The sequence below is a fragment of the Triticum dicoccoides genome, chromosome 5A (assembly GCF_002162155.2).
Source record: "Triticum dicoccoides isolate Atlit2015 ecotype Zavitan chromosome 5A, WEW_v2.0, whole genome shotgun sequence".
NCBI lineage: Eukaryota > Viridiplantae > Streptophyta > Magnoliopsida > Poales > Poaceae > Triticum > Triticum dicoccoides.
This window is the reverse complement of record NC_041388.1, coordinates 397760740-397783503: the sequence shown is the minus strand read 5'-3', so window position 1 is coordinate 397783503 and position 22764 is coordinate 397760740. Positions and strand designations below refer to the sequence as shown.

The following is a 22764-nucleotide window of genomic DNA, read 5'->3' as shown; positions in this document are numbered from 1 at the left end:
GCAAGCATCTCGGAGTTGGAATATACGCTTTGATAGTGTGATCAAAGCATATGATTTTATACAGACTTTTGGAGAAGCCTATATTTACAAGAAAGTGAGTGGGAGCTCTATAGCATTTCTGACATTATATGTGGATGACATATTGTTGATTGGAAATGATACTAAATTTCTGAATAGCATAAAAGGATACTTGAATAAGAATTTTTCAATGAAAGACCTCGGTGAAGCTGCTTATATATTGGGCATCAAGATCTATAGAGATAGATCAAGACGCTTAATTGGACTTTCACAAAGCACATACCTTGATAAAGTTTTCAAGAAGTTCAAAATGGATCAAGCAAAGAAAGGGTTGTTGACTGTGTTACTGATGTCTACTACACAACCTTCTTCTTGTAGACGTTGTTGGGCCTCCAAGTGCAGAGGTTTGTAGGACAGTAGCAAATTTCCCTCAAGTGGATGACCTAAGGTTTATCAATCCGTGGGAGGCGTAGGATGAAGATGGTCTCTCTCAGGCAACCCTGCAACCAAATAACAAAGAGTCTCTTGTGTCCCCAACACACCCAATACAATGGTAAATTGTATAGGTGCACTAGTTCAGCGAAGAGATGGTGATACAAGTGCAATATGGATGGTAGATATAGGTTTTTGTAATCTGAAAATATAAAAATAGCAAGGTAACTAATGATAAAAGTGAGCGAAAACGGTATTGCAATGCTTCAAAACAAGGAGTCACTCCAAAGTCACTAATAGCGGAGAACAAATGAAGAGATTATTGTAGGGTACGAAACCACCTCAAAGTTATCCTTTCTGATCGATCTATTCAAGAGTCCGTAGTAAAATAACATGAAGCTATTCTTTCCGTTCAATCTATCCTAGAGTTCGTACTAGAATAACACCTTAAGACACAAATCAACCAAAATCCTAATGTCACCTAGATACTTCAATGTCACCTCAAGTATCAGTGGGTATGATTATACGATATGCATCACACAATCCCAGATTCATCTATTCAACCAACAGAAATAACTTCAAAGAGTGCCCCAAAGTTTCTACCGGAGAGTCAAGACGAAAACGTGTGCCAACCCCTATACATAAGTTCACAAGGTCATGGAACTCGTAAGTTGATCACCAAAACATACATCGAGTAGATCACGTGAATATCCCATTGTCACCACAGATAAGCACATGCAAGACATACATCAAGTGTTCTCAAATCCTTAAAGAATCCATCCGATAAGATAACTTCAAAGGGAAAACTCAATCCATTACAAGAGAGTAGAGGGGGAGAAACATCATAAGATCCAACTATAATAGCAAAGCTCGCGATACATCAAGATCATGCCGAATCAAGAACACGAGAGAGAGAGAGAGTGAGAGATCAAACACATAGCTACTGGTACATACCCTCAGCCCCAAGGGTGAACTACTCCCTCCTCGTCATGGAGAGTGTTGGGATGATGAAGATGGCCACCGGTGAGGGATCGCCCTTCCGGCAGGGTGCCGGAACAGGTTCCCGATTGGTTTTTGGTGGCTATAGAGGCTTGCGGCAGAGGAACTCCCGATCTAGGTTATTTTTTGGAGGTTTCTATATTTATAGGAATTTTGCGTCGGGAACAAGTCAGGGGGGTCCCTGAGTCATCCACGAGATAGGGCGGCGCGCCCGGGGGGTAGGGCACGACCCCCACCCTCATGGACGGCCCGGGACTCTTCTGGCCCAACTCTTTTACTCCGGGGGCTTCTTTTGGTCCATAAAAAATCATCAAAAATTGGCACGTCCATTGGACTCCGTTTGGTATTCCTTTTCTGTAAAACTCAAAAACAAGGAAAAACAAAAACTGGCACTAGGCTCTAGGTTAATAGGTTAGTCCCCAAAACCATATAAAATAACATATAAATGCATATAAAACATCCTAGATGGATAATATAATAGCATGGAACAATCAAAAATCATAGATACGTTTGGAGACGTATCAGTTACAAGGTGTGAAGTTGAGTCAGACTCAATGCCCGACCACCCCAGAAGATAGAGAGCAAATAAAAGTCATTCCATGTGCTTCGGCCATAAGTTCTATCATGTATGCAATGCTGTGTATCAGACCTGATGTGTGCCTTGCTATTAGTTTAGCATGGAGGTACCAAAGTAATCCAGGAGTGGATCACTGGTCAACGGTCAAGAACATCCTGAAATACCTGAAAAGGACTAAGGATATGTTTCTCGTTTATGGAGGTGACAAAGAGCTCGTCGTAAATGGTTACGTTGATGCAAGCTTTGACACTTATCCGGATGACTATAAGTCACAAACCGGATACATATTTATATTGAATGGTGGAGCTGTCAGTTGGTGCAGTTCTAAGCAGAGCGTCGTGGCGGGATCTACGTGTGAAGCGGAATACATAGCTGCTTCGGAAGCAGCAAATGAAGGAGTCTGGATGAAGGAGTTCATATCCGATCTAGGTGTAATACCTAGTGCATCGGGTCCAATGAAAATCTTTTGTGAAAATACTGGTGCAATTGCCTTGGCAAAGGAATCCAGATTTCACATGAGAACCAAGCACATCAAGAGACGCTTCAATTTCATACGCGATCAAGTCAAGGAAGGAGACATAGAGATTTGCAAGATACATGTGGATCTGAATGTTGCAGACCTGTTGACTAAGCCTCTCTCACGAGCAAAACATGATCAACACCAAGACTCCATGGGTGTTAGAATCATTACTGTGTAATCTAGATTATTGACTCTAGTGCAAGTGGGAGACTGAAGGAAATATGACCTAGAGGCAATAATAAAGTTGTTATTTATATTTCCTTATATCATGATAAATGTTTATTATTCATGCTAGAATTGTATTAACCGGAAACTTAGTAAATGTGTGAATACATAGACAAACAGAGTGTCCCTAGTATGCCTCTACTTGACTAGCTCATTAATCAAAGATGGTTAAGTTTCCTGGCCATGGACATGTGTTGTCATTTGATGAACGGGATCACATCATTAGAGAATGATGTGATGGACTAGACCCATCCGTTAGCTTAGCACTATGATCGTTTAGTTTATTGTTATTGCTTTCTCCAAAACTTATACACGTACCTATGACTATGAGATTATGCAACTCCCGAATACCGGAGGAACACTTAGTGAGCTATCAAACGTCACAATGTAAATGGGTGATTATAAATATGCTGTATAGGTGTTTCCGATGGTGTTTGTTGAGTTGGCATAGATCGAGATTAGGATTTGTCACTCCGATTGTCGGAGAGGTATCTCTAGGCCCTCTCGGTAATGCACATCACTATGAGCCTTGGAAGCAATGTGACTAATGAGTTAGTTACGGGATGATGCATTACGGACCGAGTAAAGAGACTTGCCGATGACGAGATTAAACTAGGTATGATGATACCGACGATCGAATCTCGGGCAACTAACATACCAATGACAAAGGGAACAACGTATGTTGTTATGCGGTTTGACCAATAAAGATCTTTGTAGAATATGTAGGAACCAATATGAGCATCCAGGTTCCGCTATTGGTTATTGACCGGGGATGAGTCTCGGTCATGTCTACATAGTTCTCGAACCCGTAGGGTCCGCACTAGGAATGTAAACGGATTGGATCAGATAATGACCGGATGCGGATTCAAATGCGGATTATATCGGACTACGTATTCGGAGCGGACTCGGACCGAGAACGGGCAAAAAATATTGAATGATATGTTCAAAGAAAGATGATTTTATTTGTTTTATGCAAACAATATGAGATCAGTGCATTAAAAATAAAAATTCATAGTATTTTCTAGTCTATTAAGATGAAGTCTACTCTCTTTCTTCAGGGGAAGAGATGAAGCCTACTCGGCCACTACAAACTTGGTGTTCATCTTGTACATGCATCATCGCATGCAAGGAATCACTACCAGTAATACTGATCGCTCAATATTCCTACATATATGTATGTGGACCATTGTCCCGATGCACCGCCGGAGTCGCAGACCGCCGTCTCCGCGTTGCGAAGATCATGGTCGACGGCTCACCTCCGTTGCTTGGACCGGCGATGGCATCTTTGCCTGTTGTGCGGGACAACCAACCTTCCGGGGAGATGCCGCCGCTGCTGGCAGCACAAGACAAGACCACGTTGCGAAGATCATGGTCGAGGGCTGCCTGTGAATTGTGGTCGTCTCGTACTAGGGTTAGGTTAAATTATATTTATATGTGGTGATTTTAATTAGTGGTTGAGGGAGTCCTGGATTAGGGGGTGTTCGGATAGCCGAATTATACCTTCAGCTGGACTCCTGGACTATGAAGATACAAGATTGAAGACTCCGTCCCATGTCCGGAAGGGATTTTCCTTGGCGTGGAAGGCAAGCTTGGCGATACGGATGTTCAGATCTCCTACCATTGTAACCGACTCTATGTAACCCTAACCCTATCCGGTTTCTATATAAACCGGAGGGTTCTAGTCCGTAGGACAACATACACATCTACAATCATACCATAGGCTAGCTTCTAGGGTTTAGCCTCTCTGATCTCGTGGTAGATCAACTCTTGTATTACCCATATCATCAATATTAATCAAGCAGGACGTAGGGTTTTACCTCCATCGAGAGGGCCCGAACCTGGGTAAAACTTCGTGTCCCCTGCCTCCTATTACCATCCGGCCTAGACGCACAGTTCGGGACCCCCTACCCGAGATTCACCAGTTTTGACACCGACATTGGTGCTTTCATTGAGAGTTCCTCTGTGTCGTCGCCGTCAGGCCCGATGGCTCCTACGATCATCAATGGCGATGCAGTCCAGGGTGAGACCTTCCTCCCCGGACAAATCTTCGTCTTTGGTGGCTTCGCACTGCAGGCCGATTCACTTGGCCATCTAGAGCAGATCGAAAGCTATGCCCCTGGCCGTCAGGTCAGATTCAGAAGTTTAAACTACACGGCCGACATCCGCGGGGACTTGATCTTTGACGGATTCGAACCACTATCGAGCGCGCCGCTCTGTCACGACGAGCATGATCTAGCTTTGCCGCCGAACAGAGCCCTAGAGGCCGCACCCGCATCGGCTCCGACCCCTAGTTCGGAGCCGACCACGCCGATTGAGGATGGGCGGTTGGACGCCACCTCGGTGGCTGCGATCCCAACGGCGGTTGAGCCGAACACCAGCCCCGTACTCTGCAAGACTCGTGACTCCATGGAGCCGGATTCTTCTCCGGACTCCGAACCCTCCGCGCCCCTCCCGAGCAAGTCCGATTGGGCGCCGATCATGGAGTTCACGGCCGCGGACGTCTTTCAGCACTCGCCTTTCGGCGACATCCTGAAATCACTGAAGTCTCTCTCTTTGTCAGGAGAGCCCTGGCCAGACTACGGTCAGCAAGCTTGGGGTACGGACAATGAAGAAATTCAAAACCCACCCACCACCCACTTTGTAGCCACTTTCGACAACTTAACCGACATGCTCGACTTCGACTCCGAAGACATCGACGGTATGGACACCGATGAAGGAGATGATGAAGAACCAGCGCCCACTAGGCCCTGGAAAGAGGGAGAGGGTGATGGAATGGCGGAGGATGACCCCTCCAAGAAACAGCAAAAGCGCCGGCGTCAGCGGCGCCGCTCAAAATCCCGCCAACACAAAAATGGCGATTCCAGCACGGGAGATAATAATACCCCGGAAAGCGCCGAAGAACATCCCCCCGAGCAAGATTTAGCACAGGAGGATGGAGAAACCAGCCCTCATGAGAGAGCGGCCGACAGAGAGGTCGAGGACAATAATTGTATGCCTCCCTCCGAAGACGAGGCAAGCCTCGACGACGACGAATTTGCCGTGCCAGAGGATCCCGTCGAACAAGAGCGTTTTCAATGCAGGCTTATGGCCACGGCAAGAAGCCTCAAGAAAAAATAGCAACAGCTTAAAGCTGATCAAGATCGGCTAGTCGATAGATGGAGTGAAGTCCTTGCGGCCGAAGAGCATAAACCTGAATGCCCCTCCAAGTACTACCCGAAGCGCAGGTTGCTACCCCGACTAGAGGAGGAAGCACTCGACGCGGCCGACAGGCCACCTCGTGGCCACGACAGAGAGGCCTCATGGCCCTCCACCCAAGCCGCACCTCGTACCAAGGCACGGGAATATGCACCGGACTTACAAGACATGTTGGAGGACAAGACAAGGCAAACAAGATCGATCTACGGATCGCGTAGGCACCCCACGGCTCGAGACGACAACCGTCACACCGGTCACAAATTCGGCAGGGCCGAACACAGTAGACAAAGCTCATTGGAGCTATGTCATGATATCTCCCAATACAGAGGCGCCACACACCCATTGTGCTTCACAGACGAAATAATGGATCATCAAATCCCCGAGGGTTTCAAACCCGTAAACATCGAATCATATGATGGCTCAACAGATCCCGCGGTATGGATTGAGGATTATCTCCTTCATATCCACATGGCCCGCGGCGATGATTTCCACGCCATCAAATACCTCCCACTCAAGCTTAAAGGACCAGCCCGGCAGTGACTTAACAGCCTGCCAACAGGGTCAATCAGCTGTTGGGAGGACCTAGAAGCCGCATTCCTCGACAATTTCCAGGGCACTTATGTGCGACCCCCAGATGCTGACGACCTAAGCCACGTAATTCAGCAGCCAGACGAATCGGCCAGGCAATTCTGGACACGGTTCCTAACAAAGAAAAATCAAATACTCGACTGTCCGGACGCAGAGGCCTTAGCAGCCTTCAAGCATAATATCCGTGATGAGTGGCTTGCCCGGCACCTAGGACAAGAGAAGACAAAATCTATGGCAGCACTCACGGCACTCATGACCCGCTTTTGCGTGGGGGAAGACAGCTGGCTCGCTCGTAGCAACAATATGACCAAGAACCCTGGTCGTTCGGACACCAGGGACATTAGTGGCAGGTCGCGTCGCAACCAACAGAAGTGTCGCATCAACGGCGGCAATGCTAAGGATACGGCAGTTAATGCCGGATTCAGAGGCTCTAAATCCGGTCAGCAGAAAAAATCATTCAAAAGGAATCCCAGGGGCCCGTCCAGCTTGGACTGAATACTCGACCGCTTGTGCCAAATACATGGCACCCCCGAAAAGTCGGCCAATCACACCAACAGGGACTGTTGGGTGTTCAAGCAGGCAGGCAGATTAAGCACCGACAATGAAGACAAGGGGTTGCATAGCGATGACGACGAGGAGCCCCGGCCGCCTAACAACAATGGACAGAAGGGTTTTCCCCCACAAGTGCGGACGGTGAACATGATATATGCCACCCACGTCCCCAAGAGGGAGCGGAAGCGCGCGTTAAGGGACGTATACGCGGTAGAGCCAGTCGCCCCAAAGTTCAACCCATGGTCCTCCTGCCCGATCACCTTTGATCGAAGAGACCATCCCACTAGCATCTGTCATGGCGGATTCGCCGCATTGGTTCTCGACCCAATTATTGACAGATTTCATCTCACTAGAGTCCTTATGGACGGCGGCAGTAGCCTGAACCTGCTTTACCAGGATATAGTGCGGAAAATGGGCATAGATACCTCGAGGATTAAGCCCACCAAAACGACCTTTAAAGGCGTAATACCAGGTGTAGAGGCCAGCTGTACAGGCTCAGTCACACTTGAAGTGGTCTTCGGATCTCCGGATAATTTCTGAAGCGAGGAGTTAATCTTCGACATAGTCCCGTTCCGCAGTGGCTACCATGCACTGCTCGGGCGAACCGCATTCGCCAAGTTCAATGCGGTCCCGCACTACACATACCTTAAGCTCAAGATGCCAGGCCCTCGAGGATTAATTACGGTCAATGGAAACACCGAACGCTCCCTCCGAACGGAGGAGCACACGGCGGCCCTTGCAGCGGAAGTACAAAGCAGCCTCTCCAGGCAGTTCTCCAGTCCGGCCATTAAACGTCCGGACACAGTCAAGTGCGCCCGGCGTAACCTACAACAAGACCGCCTGGCAGGTTCCGAGCAGGCGTAGCAATGCGGCCCCAACCCCAACCCCCGCAAAAAGGCGACGCCGGTACTCCGCGTACATAACTACGCCCTAGAAATACCATGGGCATAGGGGGAGGGGCACCATCACGGCACGCCCAAAACACGGCTTAAACCACACCAGGGGCTGCCGACTTTTTTCATACTTTTCTCTTACTTCTAGGACTCTACTCTTCGGAAGGCTTGTTCGGCAGTTCAATTGCCGCACAAACGATGCAAGGACCAGGGAAGCAGACAAGCCATGCCGCATTACGGAAATCCCAGGTGGTCTCTATCACGAGCAGTATACCTGTTTCGCATACTATCCCGCAGCTTTCCCCTGAAGCAGACATGTTAAATAGTCCAACTTTTTGTTTATCGCATCACTTGTATCATTCTGCTTTGATCGCAGCTATTTTAATGAACAATGCATAGATTTTGTCTATTTTTTGCATTACATTTTTTTAATATATATATATATATATATATATATGTTCCTTAATGACATGTTGCACCCGTACACTTTGGTACGGCCAAAATATGCCAGGGGCTTCAGTACCCCTCAACATGGTGTGAGAAGTCCGAACACTTTAACAAGTGCGGCACCCCGAACTTATAGCATTATATGCATCGGCTCCGAATCATGTCTTGGGTCAATAGTTGGGTTTGCCCGGCTCCTATGTTTTGGTGCCTTACGTTCCGCTATATCCGCTAAGGTAGCACTAGGAGAACCACTGCGATTGTGCCCCAGTTGAGCTGGGCCAAGCACCTCAGTGGAGAAATATAAAACTGACTGTCATGATGAAGCGAGAGCTAGTCGTTGTTCAAGAGGTTTTTTCGAGTCCCTAAAGACTTATGCCGCTTCCGGCGAGGAGTCGGCTCTGTCCAGCCAAGGCGTGGATAGCGCCCTGAAATCGGTCTTCTGAATACTAGGGGCTTCGCCGAAATTTAAAATTATAGAATTCTATGGCTAAGTGAGAGTGTTCACGCATTATAGTCCGATTGCCTCGTTCGTTGGGCTGAGCGCCTCCCTCGAAGGACCCAAATATGGGAAAAAGAGCGCCCAGGTTTATCCCCGAACACCCCAGCACTAGCGGCATGGGGGCAGAAGCCGACGACTCGCCATCTCTCAGTATTGATAAACAGCCGCACAGAAGGTAATATTTTAAATTCAAGCAGCATTGCTTAGCACATATGAACAAGTTTTCAGCGCACAGGATAACGCGAGCGGGTTTTACTCAAAAAATACATCCTTGGTAAATTCATCCGCAACAAGGCGGGCACCCTTCAAAACATCCTTATAATAATTCTCGGGCTTGCGATGCTCTTTCCCCGGCAGTGGCCCGTCCTTCACAAGCTTCGCCGCATCCAGCTTGCCCCAGTGCACCTTAGCACGGGCAAGGGCCCTATGGGCACCTTCAATGCAGACGGAGCGCTTGATTTCTTCAAGCCTCGGACAGGCCTCCACCAGTCACCGCACCAGACCGAAATAGCTCACAGGCAGAGCCTCTCCAGGCCACAGCCAAACTAGGAGGCCCTTCATGGCCTGTTCGGCCGCCTTGTGGAGCTCGACCAGTTGCTTCAGCTGGTCGCTCAGCGGCACGGGGTGTCCGGCCTCAGCGTACTGAGACCAGAACACCTTCTCCGTTGAGCTGCCCTCCTCGGCTCGATAGAATGCGGCGGCATCAGATACACTCCGGGGAAGATCTGCGAACGCTCCTGGAGAGCTCCAGATTCGGGTAAGTAACAGGTAACTCACGTTTATGTGTTTGCTTTGCATAAAGAATGCCTTACCGGCCGCAATCTTCTTCACCTCATCCAACTCCTGGAGGGTCTTCTAGGACTCAGCCTTGGCAGACTTGGCATTTTCTATAGCTGCCGCGAGCTCGGACGCTCGCGTCTTTGAATCAAGCTCCAAACTCTCACGTTTCTTCATGAGAACCTGGAGCTCTTGCCGCACCTTGCCAACCTCAGCCCCATACCTCTCCCGCTCGGTGCGCTCCACGGCCGCACTCTTCTCGGCCTCGAGCAGCGGTTGCTTAAGGGTCTCCACCTCAGACGTGGCCCCTGCAATAGCCATGCCAATCCTGTCATTTTTTGCAATTGCACCTTTTTTATATACATATTCAAACAGGGTATTTCTTACCTTCCTTCTCCTCGAGCTGCTTCTTGGCACGCCCGAGCTCTTTCTCGGACTTCTCGAGACTCTGCTTCAGCACGTCCACTTCCGCAGTCAGTGCGGCGGACGCTAGCAGAGAAGCCTGCATACGCATATTGACTCCTTTTGTTAGACTCCTGTAAATTCTTTGATCCTCTATTCGGCTTTTCTTCCCGAACGCCCAACAGAGCATCAGGGGCTACTGTCTATGCGGTAACATTATTTGAACATTCTTTACTTACCTCAAAGCCTGTTAAAAGGCTTGTACAAGCTTCAGTCAGTCCGCTTTTGGCGGACTGAACTTTCTGGATCACCGCACTCATAATAGTGCGGTGCCCCTCGTCGATGGAGGCACCTTGGAGCGCCTCCAACATATTGTCCGGCGCCTCCGGTTGGACGGAGGTCACCGGTACGGTAGGCTTGCTCCTCTTGGAAGGAGGTCGCCCGCCGGACTCTGGAACCCTTGAAGATTCCGGAGCTGTGTCCGGCCTTAAGCCGGACTTGGAGCCCTGGGGGGTTTCATCCCCTTTACTCCTGGAGTCCGGGAAGTCGCCTTGCGGCGCCTCCAGGACCACCTCCTCCCGGCTTGGAACCTGTTGGGACAACACTTCGGTGTCGTCCGTAGGGCGGGGGGATGAAGCCGTGGGAAGCGAGTTCACCTCCGACGGTTCCAGTGAGCCGCTCGATGATGCGTCGAGCCGGCCCTTGGGTGGGCTTTATAAACATATTCGACATAAGGAAAAGCTGTGCGAAAAACGAATACTATGAATTACCCCGGTATCCGGACACTTACGATTTCGCCAGGGGATTGGCCCTGGGCTGCCACTTCTCTTCGTCCTCGTCGGCGTCGGTGGAGCAGTCCGGAGGAAGGGTTTTCCCCTTCTTGGACCCTTCGGCCTCCTTGGAGAGGGCGGCCTTCCTTTTCTTCTCTCCTCCCGCTGGAGGGGGAGAGGTCTCTTCTTCTTCCTCCTTGTCTTCATGAGAGGAAGGCGCTTCGGGACCGTCGGATGACGAATCCGACACCTCCTGGCGCCGGGCACTCTTTCGAGTCCCCATGGCCCTTTTCGTGGCCTTCTTCTCCGGCACCACATAGGACGCCAGAACCAGCAGCTTCGCCAAGCGAGCGTCCGCTGGGCCTTCGGGCAGAGGAGCCGGACAGTTGATCTGTCCGGACGTCGCCACCCAATCCTATCAAAGATAAGGGAACTCAGATCCCGCATAGAGTCAAACTATGAAAAACTGATACCCTGTAAAAGGACAAAAGCGGCTTACCGCATGAGCGTGATGCTGAGTACTGAATCCGCGATCCTCGGCAGAGGATGCGGGAGCCTCGGCGCCCTTGAAAAGCACCCTCCAGGCATCTTCGTACGTCGTGTCGAAGAGCCTATTTAGAGTTCGATGCTGCGCCGGGTCAAACTCCCACAGGTTGAAGGCTCGTCGTTGACACGGGAGGATCAGGCGGATGAGCATAACCTGGACTACGTTGACAAGCTTGAGCTTGTTGTCCACCAGGGTTTGGATGCATGTTTGGAGTCCGGTCAGCTCTCCTTTTATACCCCACGACAGGTCGGTCTCCTTCCAGGAGGTGAGCCGCGTAGGGGGTCCGGACCGAAACTCGGGGGCTGAGACCCATTCGGGGTCGCATGGCTCGGTGATGTAAAACCACCCCGATTGCCACCCCTTCAGGGTCTCCACAAAGGAGCCCTCGAGCCACAGGACGTTGGCCATCTTGCCAACCATGGCACCGCCGCACTCCGCCTGGCTGCCGTGCACCACCTTCGGCTTGACGTTGAAGGTCTTTAGCCATAAGCCGAAATGAGGGCGGATGCGGAGGAAAGCCTCGCACACAACAATAAACGCCGAGATGTTGAGGACGAAGTTCGGGGCCAGATCGTGGAAATCCAGGCCGTAGTAGAACATGAGCCCCCGGACAAATGGATGTAGAGGGAAGCCCAGTCCGCGGAGGAAATGGGGGAGAAATACCACCCTCTCATGGGGCCTAGGAGTGGGGATGAGCTGCCCCTTCTCAGGGAGTCGGTGTGTGATGTCGCTGGCCAGATATCCGGCCTTCCTTAGCTTTTTTATGTGTCCCTCCGTGATGGAGAAGACCATCCACTTGCCTCCCGCTCCGGACATGACTGGAGAAGGTCGAGGTGGTAGTGCGGACTTGGGCGCTGGAGCTCGAGTGTGCAAGAATGGATAGGCAAAGGAGGAAGAAGGCGTGGGTGAAAAGGTGGATCCTTATCCCCTTATATGGGTGGGCGCGACTACATGCCCCCACCAGCCTAGTAAAACTTGCTTATCTCCAAGCGCCGTAATCAAAGGCGCGGTTGGGTTACCCACGCCCATATTGATGAGAATCCCGGAATAAAGGGACACGATCTCTGCTTTGACAAGACATGCCAAGGAAACCGCCTCGCATAACGCGCTGAGGTGGGATAATGAAACGATTTGGATAAAGGCTTGGCCGTGGCGTGTCGCACCACGGAATACGTCAGCAGATTAGATTTGTGTTAATATTATTATTCTCTCTATGGCAATATGTGGAAAGAAGGACACTATCTCTGTGTTCAAAATCTTCTATGAAGTGCTTGGAGGAGGAACCCGCCTTGCACTGCCGAAGACAATTTGCGCGCCGGACTCGTCGTCATTGATGCCTGGTTCAGGGGCTACTGAGGGAGTCCTGGATTAGGGGGTGTTCGGATAGCCGAATTATACCTTCAGCCGGACTCCTGGACTATGAAGATACAAGATTGAAGACTCCGTCCCGTGTCCGGAAGGGATTTTCCTTGGCGTGGAAGGCAAGCTTGGAGATACGGATGTTCGGATCTCCTACCATTGTAACCGACTCTATGTAACCCTAACCCTATCCGGTGTCTATATAAACCGGAGGGTTCTAGTCCGTAGGACAACATACACATCTAAAATCATACCATAGGCTAGCTTCTAGGGTTTAGCCTCTCTGATCTCGTGGTAGATCAACTCTTGTATTACCCATATCATCAATATTAATCAAGCAGGACGTAGGGTTTTACCTCCATCGAGAGGGCCCGAACCTGGGTAAAACTTCGTGTCCCCTGCCTCCTGTTACCATCCGGCCTAAACGCACAGTTCGGGACCCCCTACCCGAGATCCGCCGGTTTTAACACCGACAGTGGTCCACATAGGTATTTGGGCTTCTCAATTGGGCTAAATTTATCGAATAATATTATTTGACAACCTCGGATAATCCGCAAAAAATACCGGATAATCCATATTCGCCGGATATTACCAATACCATATCCTCTACCATACCCGATGGATATCTGGTTGACCAAAATCCATATTCGCATCCATATCTGTCGGATTTGTGAAAGTGCATACCATATCCTTAAAAACATATGCGGAAGCGGATTCGGAACGGAAATTATCCGTGCCATTTACATCCCTAGTCCGCACGCTTAACGTTCGATGACGATATGTATTGTGAGTTATGTGATTTGATATACCGAAGGTTGTTCGTGTCCCGGATGTAATCACAGACATGACGAGGAGTCTCGAAAATGGTCGAGACATAAATATTGATATATTGGAAGGTTATGTTTGGACACCGGAAATGTTTCAGATAGGTTCGGACATTTTCCGGAGTACCGGAGGGTTACCGGAACCCCCCCCCCCCCGAGGGGGGGGGTTAATGGGCCTTCATGGGCTTTAGTGGAAGAGAGGAGAAGGCGGCCAAGTGGAGGGGTGCGCCCCCAAGCCCAATCCAAATTGGGAGGGGGGGCGGCCCCCCTTTCCTTCTCTCCCTCTTCCCTTTCCTTCCCCTCCTAGTTGGACAAGGAAAGGGGGGGAACCTACTCCTAGTAGGAGTAGGATTCCCCCCCTTGGGGCACACCCCATGAGGCCGGCCGCCCCCCTTCTCCACTCCTTTATATACAGGGGAGGGGGCACCCCATAGACACACAAGTTGATTTGTTAGCCATGTGCGGTGTCCCCCTTCACATATTTCCATCTCGGTCATATTGTCGTAGTGCTTAGGCGAAGCCCTGCGTTGATAACTTCATCATCACCGTCAACACGCCGTCATGCTGACGAAACTCTCCCTCGGCCTCAGCTGGATCTAGAGTTTAAGGGACGTCACCAAGCTGAACGTGTGCAGATCGCGAAGGTGTCGTGCGTTCGGTACTTGATCGGTTGGATCACGAAGACGTTCGACCACATCAACCGCGTTACTCAACGCTTCCGCTTTCAGTCTACGAGGTTACGTAGACACACTCTCCCCTCTCGTTGTTATGCATCTCCTAGATAGATCTTGCCTGATCGTAGGAAATTTTTTAAATACCGCGTTCCCCAACATTTTATTGGTATGGGAGTGTGGTCGCCCCGATCTTCTTGAATGAGACATGTTTTTATTCTTGTTTTGGCACTTTTAAGTAGGGTTTATCGTGCATTGCTTCGGCCATTCCGGAAGGCAATTAAGCCGTCTCTAGTGTTAAGTCATTAATGGTCATGTCGTCTGCCCGACAAATAATTTTACCTTGAGCTTTTCCATCTCGAGGTGTTGATGGCTCGCTGAAGTAGATTCCTACCATCTGTTCCAGATGATGATGCTAGGTTTTGTGAGGTATGTTGGTGTGACTATGGCATCTGTTTGCAGTTGGGTCCTTTGGCCTAATCTCTGCCAGGTCGGTGCATCCTACAGTGTCGGAGTGAGGCCTGCTAGAATTAATGGAGGTCAATCTTTTAGTTCTGCAACACTTAGGTTGTGACTTCTTCTTCTACAGGACGATGGTCCGGCTTGACCGTGGCCTTAATGAATGTTTGTCAATGATAAATAATGATAAGTTGTATCAAATAATTGAACGGCATGCCTCCGACCCATTCGAGAGGAAGAAAATGGTGGTTTTATTTTTTTCGAGAATGATGGGGGGGCGAAAGCCCCACCGGTTGTTATATTACCCGAAAGCGACTTAGCGTCATACAGTGTTTTCCATCGAGGAGATAAAAAACATCAAGATAATAGGAAAAAAACAGAAAAGGAGAGAGAGGAAAACTAGGTGGCTGAGAAAAGGAAGGAGCGAAACAGGAGGAGCTGCTCCCTCGGTCCAGTCTCAAAGCGCTTAGACCACAGAAGCGTATCATCGGCCGCTCGTCGGAGGACGTCGCCAGCCCCGCATATGATGGAGTTGAAGACCACATCGTTCCTGGTTTTCCACACACTCCACATCAGGATGTAGAGGCCATCTTTCCAGGCGGCAGCATCAATTTGCAGCGAGGGTTGAGTAGAGAGAATTTCACCAACGGAGTAGAAGGTGCCCAGGCCAAGCCTAGCCCAGACTAGAGCCACACGAGGACATGCAGCGAAACGTTTCCTCCGCCTGGCAGGAGGCACATGTTGGAGAAGAGGCGCAGTTTTTGGCGTACAGGTTAGCCCGAGTGCTAAGCCGATTGCCGACCAGTAGCCTCGCAAAAATCTTGATTTTGCTAGGGAGCCTAGAGCCCCAGATGTCGATGGAGTCCTGGTCAAGCACGCCGTGTGGCGACAGAACACGAAAAGCAACCCGGGAGCTGAAGGTAAGGTCGCCTCCCCACGCCATGAAGTGAGGGTCATGCACACCCAACAGATGGACATCGCACAAGAGTGCATGCACGACACTGAGCTGACCGGCCGCCACCGCGGAGAGCCTCAGCTGGAGCGCGAGGCCGCCCTCGATCACCGCAGCAACCGAAGCATTGGGCCACGTCGAGTGTGAGAAGAGCACCTCGAAGGTGAAGCAGAGCGCACCGCTTGGGAGCCACCGATCCTGCCAGAAGGAGGTGGTGCGCCCGTCTCCAAGCTGCACCCGAGTGATGGATCGGTAGGTCGGGAGCGCAGCTTGCATGATCGTCTGGAGGAACGAGGGCGCCGAGCAGGGGTCCCCCATGTCACCCCTGACGTTACGGAGGAACCAAAGCTTCCAATGCGGGGACCCGGGCCGGTGAAGAGCATCGACGAAGTTGAGAAGGAGGCACATGTTTTGCCGCCGGAGGTCGCGAATGCCAAGTCCGCCTTCCTGCACATCAACACACACTTTGTCCCAAGCAATTAAACAGCGAGCACCGGAGCAAGTATCCTTGCCGGTCCAAAAGAAAGCACGACGCCGACGATCAATCTGCTCAAGGACTTCAGGGGGTAGCATAAAGGAACACATATAATAGGTGGCAAGGTTATTAAGCACGGCATTACAGGGAACAAGCCTACCACCCGAGGAAAGGAGAAGAGCGCACCACCCGGACAGATACCTATCAAAGGAGTTGATGAGGGGGTCATAGGCAGAGATGGGGAGCTTTAGAGGGGAGAGGGGGAGACCAAGGTAGGGTTGAGGGAAGGTGGATATGGGGCATCCCAGGATAGCGTCCATCTGAGCAGACAGCTCGGAGGAGCAGTGCATGGGGACAAAGCCAGATTTATGGAAGTTAATGGTGAGCTCGGTCGCCAAGGAAAAAGCATCGAGGATGTTTTTAAGATAAGTAACGGAAGGGAGGTCAGCACGACACAGGATTAAAGTATCATCTGCGTATTGCAAGACGAGACAAGGGAGGGAGGGATCGATTGGGTGCTACAGCCGGCCGGCGGCGCTTGCCGCCTGCGTCATGCGTTGAAGAACGTCTGCAACAATAATAAAGAGGTAAGGGGACATGGCATCACCCTGGCGAAGGCCGTTGCGGCAAAGGATCCAGTCACCTGGGACATTGTTGAGAAGCACCGAGGTGTGGCCAGTAGAAAGGATAGCATGGATCCAGCCACACCAACGGTTGTCGAAACCCCGAGCAGACAAAATCATGAGAAGGCTCGACCAATTAACGGAGTCAAAGGCTTTGTGAAAGTCGATCTTAAAGACCACAGTAGGAGCCTTGCGCAAATGGCAGGCTCGGAGAAGGTCGGCGGCGCAAACGATGTTCTCAGAGATACGCCGCCCAGGGAGGAATCCCGTCTGGTCAGGGTCCACCAGAGAGTGGATGAGTCACTGAAGGCGGGAGCAGAGGGCCCTAGTGATGGCTTTCATGATGCAATTCTGAAGCGAGATAGGCCAGAAATCAGAGGGGGAGCGAGCCGCCTCTGTTTTAGGCAAGAGAACTAAAAAGGCACGGTTGATTCTGGAGAGATCAATAGTGCCGGTGTAGAAGTCATTGAACACCGCCTGGATGTCGGAGGAGATCAAGTCCCAGAAAGAGACATAGAAGGATGGGCCAAAACCGTTCGGCCCGGGGCTAGAAAGGCGGTTCATGTAAAAAAAAGCTGTCCGAACCTCGTCCGCGGAGAAGGGTCCTGACAAAGAGTCAGGAAGGAGAGCGACGCCAGGGTAAAGATCAGATAAAGAGAACGTCTAGTCACAATGATGCGCAGTGCCGAGGAGATCTTTATAATAATCCCGGAGGATAGCCGCTTTGTCCGCGTGAGAGGTGATTTCATGCCCCTCGAAGGAGAGGACTGGGATGCAGTTCCTGCGAAAACGGGCCGAGGCAGAAGCATGAAAAAACCATGTGTTCTCGTCGCCCTCGATGGCGTAACGGAGTTTCGCACGAAGTTTCCAGTAGAGGACTCTCTCCTTAACAGAGGTATGAAGGGCACCAATGGTAAGGGTGCGAAGAAGTGCCTCGAGCGGAGAAAGGTGACGAAGTTCCTCAATGCGATCAAGAATGTCAATAAGCACACGGCAATCTTGCTCGCGCTGGGCTGCCGGAGCAACACGCTTCGCCCAACGTTTGCAGCTGAGGCAACACTGGCGAAGTCGAGCCACAAGACGGGCAGTAGCATCCGGTCGAAAAGTCGAGGTCCAGGCAGAGCGCATAGAGGAGCGGAAGGACAGGTGAAGGGTCCATGACTTCTCAAACCGAAAGATACGGGTTTTGGGGGCCATTGAGGAGATGGACACGACGAGAGGGACATGGTCGGACGTGGAGCGGGTGAAGGATGCAAGCGTAGAGGTTGGAAACACAAAGTCCCAAGCGACGTTAATGAGTACTCGGTCGAGGCGAGCAAGAACTAGAGAGGCCCGCCTGTTGGACCAAGTGAAGTGGTGGTCACGGAGCGGAAGATCAATGAGTGCGAGGACATTAACGAAATCATTAAACCAAATAGCCTTGACCCAAGAAAAGTTATCATTACTATGATCCTCAGGCGTACGGGTGAGGTTGAAGTCCCCCATGATAGCCCAGGGGGTGGAATTTGGAGGTGCATGACCGGCTAACTCGCTGAGGAAAGCCTCCTTAGCACTATGGACACAGGGGGCATAGACATTCGTGATTCTAAGCGGTGAGTTGTCAAGGCAAAGGGACAGGTCAACAGAGAGGACGTGGGGGTGGCGAAGTGATTTGAGAGTGAAAAGATACTGGTATTCCATGCGGAACAGATCCCGCCCAAGGCGCCCATGGAATCAATGGAGAGAAAATTACGGAGGGAGGAGGGAAGAAACAAGTCGGTTTTTGCCAGGTTGGGGCATTCAAGTTTGGTTTCCTGGATCGCGAGGAAAGAGGGTTGCATGGCCTCGAGGTTAGCACGAACGTCCCTACACTTGCATGCGTCGCCAAGCCCACGTACATTCCACGTACAAAGAGAAAAAAGAGCCGTCATGACGGACCCGCAAAGCACCAACAAAAGAACAAGAAGTAAAAAAACAACAGGATTGATGAGAGACACAGGAGGGCCTAAGTCCGTTACACATCCCACGGGGGGAAAAGATAAAGGAAAAAGAGATAAGGGTCTCCGGCAGCCATGCAAGGCCCATGGACGGGAGACCTATACCAATCCTGAAGATCTAATAAAGGGGAGGGAAGGAGTCGGGGGGAAGCAAGCATAGGCCCGAGCTGGAAGTGACAGCAGCATGGAGAAACGTGGCCCTACATAGAGGAAAGAGATCATGCAGCGTCGAACGCCTCCTCAGCGCGAGCGCAAGCGGCAAGCGCGTCCAGGTCAACACCACATGGCTCCCCCAGGGCCTGAAGCTGACGAAGGGAGAGGGAGTCGGGCACGCCATCGTTGACGCCAATGCCGGCAGCCCGCATAGCAGCGCGGAGGCGGGGGGGAGCCCTTGGAGTAGTCGAAGCGCGCCGCCTTGACCGCCTTGGCCCGGTCCAACATCTTGACGTACAGGGACGGCTCCTTTCGGGCGAGGCGGGAGCTACGACGACCGGTGTGGTCCGTGTCAACCGCGCGCTTGCGCCGGCCACGACGCTTGAGGGCGGCGTGCTCGTGGTCGTCGTTTGCCAGCTCGGAGGGCAGCATCACCGGGGAGGGAAGCATCAGGGCGTGGCCGTCAGCAGAGGCGGGGTCAGAGATGGAGGAGTCGCTGCCCTCGTCTTGAAACAAAGGGGTTGCCGGAGGGAAGATGGCGCACCACTTGGGAGGGAAGGGCTCAGAGAGCAGCCCAGCCATGTGGCGCCCAAGCCCCTGGCGAAAGGCGGCCATGGCCGCGCTCTGCTGGGCACCGGGGAAGTCGTCGATTGGAGCAGGAGCAGCAGGGCGTGGCTCGATGGAGAGGGAGTCGAAGCCGCGAAGACTGAGCGTGTCGATGTCGTCCATGCCAGTGGAGTGAGGTCCACGCGGCGAGCGAGGAGGGGAGCCAGCATCCCCCTCAAAGTGGAAGGAGGAGACGAACGAGCCATCCTCCTCGACGGACCAGAAGCGAATGCGACGGATGCCCACTTCTGTGGAGAGGTCACCGTCGAAGTTGCGGACGAGAAGAGCGTGGGGGACGTCGTCCTCGTGCTCCAAGCGGATGACAAGATGCACGGCGGAGAATTCGAGGTCGTTGAGGCAAAGAGGGTCGATGCAGCAGACGTTGCCGATGGAGCGGAAGGCGTTGCGGATCCCACCCTCGTGCCAGTGCTCGAGGGGGGAGCCGGTGGCCGAGAGCTGGGCGAAGCAGGTGTATTCCCACCCGAAGCGGTTTTCCCCGTTCTCCAGGCGCTCGAGGGTGATGACATGTCCGGCGAACGACATGGGGAAGTGCTGCATGGCCTGCTCCCAAGCGCTCTCAGAGGAGAAGACGATCATCATGGCGCCATAGTGGGAGGCAGCAAGACCGACGGAGGGGTTGCCGGCGCGCTGCTCCAGGGCCCGACGGAGGAGGTCGCCCGGACTGGAGGAAGCCGGGTCGACGAGGGTGCAGGAAAAGCGGCGGGAGTGCGCCATGTCGACCACCATAGGCATGAAGACCTCAGCGTACTCCGGCCGGCGGAGCCCGGCGGCGCCCTGAGGCGGCAGCTGGGTGGGCGGAGCCTCCATCTCCGGAGCCGGCGGGGGCGGGGGGCTTGCGGACGGGGAAGAGCCACACGAGGGCGGGGCCCCGCGCGGGAACAGAGTGGGAGGACGCACCGAGAAGGGGATGGTGCGCTCCGCCTCGACCTCCCGGTAGTAGCGGTCCAACCAGTGCTCACGCGGAGGAGCACGCGGCATGGGGGAGTTGGGCGGCGAGGTCGAGCGGGAGCGGGACAGAGACCGGAGAAGCTCGTCGGAGAGCCTGCGAGGGGGAGAGGAGGGTGAGAGGCAGGGGACACAAGGGACGGGGCAAGGAGGGGCTCAAACTTACATGTTGAGCTTAAGTGCCCGGAACGCCCGCAGTCACGGCAGCGCACGGGGTCGCGGCAATCGCGGACGAGGTGCTCAGCGGAGTAGCACTTGTGGCACAATTTTTTGACTGGAGAGGAGAGGAAGGCAAGGAGGCGGCGACGATGGAGATGAGGAGGAGCCGAGGAGAGCAGGGCGTCCTTATAGGACTGTAGCGGAGTGGGAGCGCCGTCCGCAACAGTGGCGGCCGGGGAAACCGGAGATGGGCGAGCGGCGCTGCAGGCCGCATCGCAGAGCGTCCGGAATCGCGGTGTAGAGGGCGGAGAGGAGGAGGGAATCGCGGGTGACAGCGGAGGGAGTTGGGGAAGGATAGGACGAGGAAGGGGTAGGACGGGGGTAGGAGAAGACAGAACATGAGAGGGAGGGATGGGGGCGCCACGCGGGTCAGGTCAAGGGGCCAGAAGCTCATGGGCCCGCAGAGTGGAGGGGGAAGATTCATGCACGCATGCGGGAAAAGAGGCCGATTCTAGGGCATGCGTACCGGGCGCGGAACCCGACAGAACAACAGACTGCATGCGCGAGGGATCCACGGCGGCAAATGGGGCATGCACGGGATCGAGCTCCAATGCCAGAGTCGGTGGGCTCGCGGTGCAGGCCCGCGCGCGCTCAACGGCCGCCATGGCGTCCACCTTGCGGCGATGGAGGGCAAGTTTTGTCCGGCCAAGGCACAAGGACGCAGTCGCAACAATGAAGCTCGCCACATCCGGCGAGGCGGCAAGAGCGCAGAAGACGTCGGGGCAGCGTGCACGACCGAAAACGCGTCCGGGGAATCCGTGAGAAGGAAATTCAGCGCATTTTTCAAAAAAAAAATGTTGATCCGGGCGGAGGGCACTACGGGAGTAATCCAGAAACGGCAAGCAGCAGTCGCATGAAGATGGACAAGAGGAGAAGCTACCATGGAGTGAAAGTTAAGCAAGACGAAATCGAGGAACGCCGCACCTGGCTTTCGGAAGACGACGCGGCCGGGTTTCCCCAGCCAAAGACCCCGCAACAAGGCATCGCTGTCGTCGCTGCCTGGGACAGCCGCGTAGGTGATGCAGGAGGAGGTCGAGGCTTCAGCGGAGACCGGGGGGAGGCGGCTGGCACGACGGGCACGCGCCACGGGAGGGACAGCGGGGATAGCTCCGGCTCCGGCAGCAACGAGGAGAGGCTGCCAAGGCACACTGGGATGGGAGGAAGCGACGCCGGCAGGTGCCGCGGAGGGGGCTCGCCGGACTGCGATGAGGGATCGCTATCGCCAGAGCTCATCTCCTTCGTCCCTGATAGACCCATCTAAGGTTTTATTTATTTATTTTTGAGGATTGGTCTGATTAATAGATCAGAGTGTTTTTTGAAGATAAAAATGAACGCCATCACATACGTAGAGATCGTGTAATGTGGAGGGCAGCTGGGGGCGCGACTATGGGTCGCCCAATGTTGTAGGGAGCGGGAACTGGACCGGCCCAGTAACCAGCTACTGCGGCGTGATGATGTCATGATGACACCATGCAAGTTCAATTTTTCTTCACATTTTTGTTTACCTTCTTTTTTATTTTTCTATTTCACAATATTTTAAATATATATGATACAAAACAACTTACATACTTTTTAGAAATGTTAATCTTGCATTGAAAATGCTAAACATATAAAGAAAAAATTTAATAAGAAAAAATTACATTAATTTTTTTCATGTGTTTAATATTTTTACATGCCATTATGAGAATGATTATATATATATATATATATATATATATATATAGGGTCGCGTTATTCGTCACCCTGGGTGAGAAATAGTTATTCTTCTTCCTTCTTTATTTTACTATCAATGCACCGTAATTTTACGTTTCGTAAGTTTTGTCTTATTTCCGGCGCAAAAAGGGACCGTAAGAAAATATATAATCGCCATAAAAAATATTTTATGTTATGTAAAATTACAAACGTAAAAATATAGTTTAAAATACATATAAACTGCAAATTTTCTTGTCTTATGACCTATATTTTTATTTTTTATGTCAAATTTTACGTAATTAATCAATAGGAATGTAACTATTTGAATTCGAAACGTAATTTAATTAT

General features: G+C 51.9%; 1 protein-coding gene across 1 annotated transcript; it reads right to left on the bottom strand.

Moving 5' to 3' along the window:
* Positions 1-18680: 18680 nt before the first annotated feature.
* Positions 18681-20790, bottom strand: LOC119301789. The gene is made up of 2 exons (XM_037578767.1): positions 20672-20790; positions 18681-20602 (listed from the first exon to the last, which is right to left on the bottom strand). Coding segments are annotated over exons 1-2 (1551 nt in total). The 5' UTR covers positions 20674-20790; the 3' UTR covers positions 18681-19053.
* Between the last annotated feature and the right edge of the window lie 1974 nt (positions 20791-22764).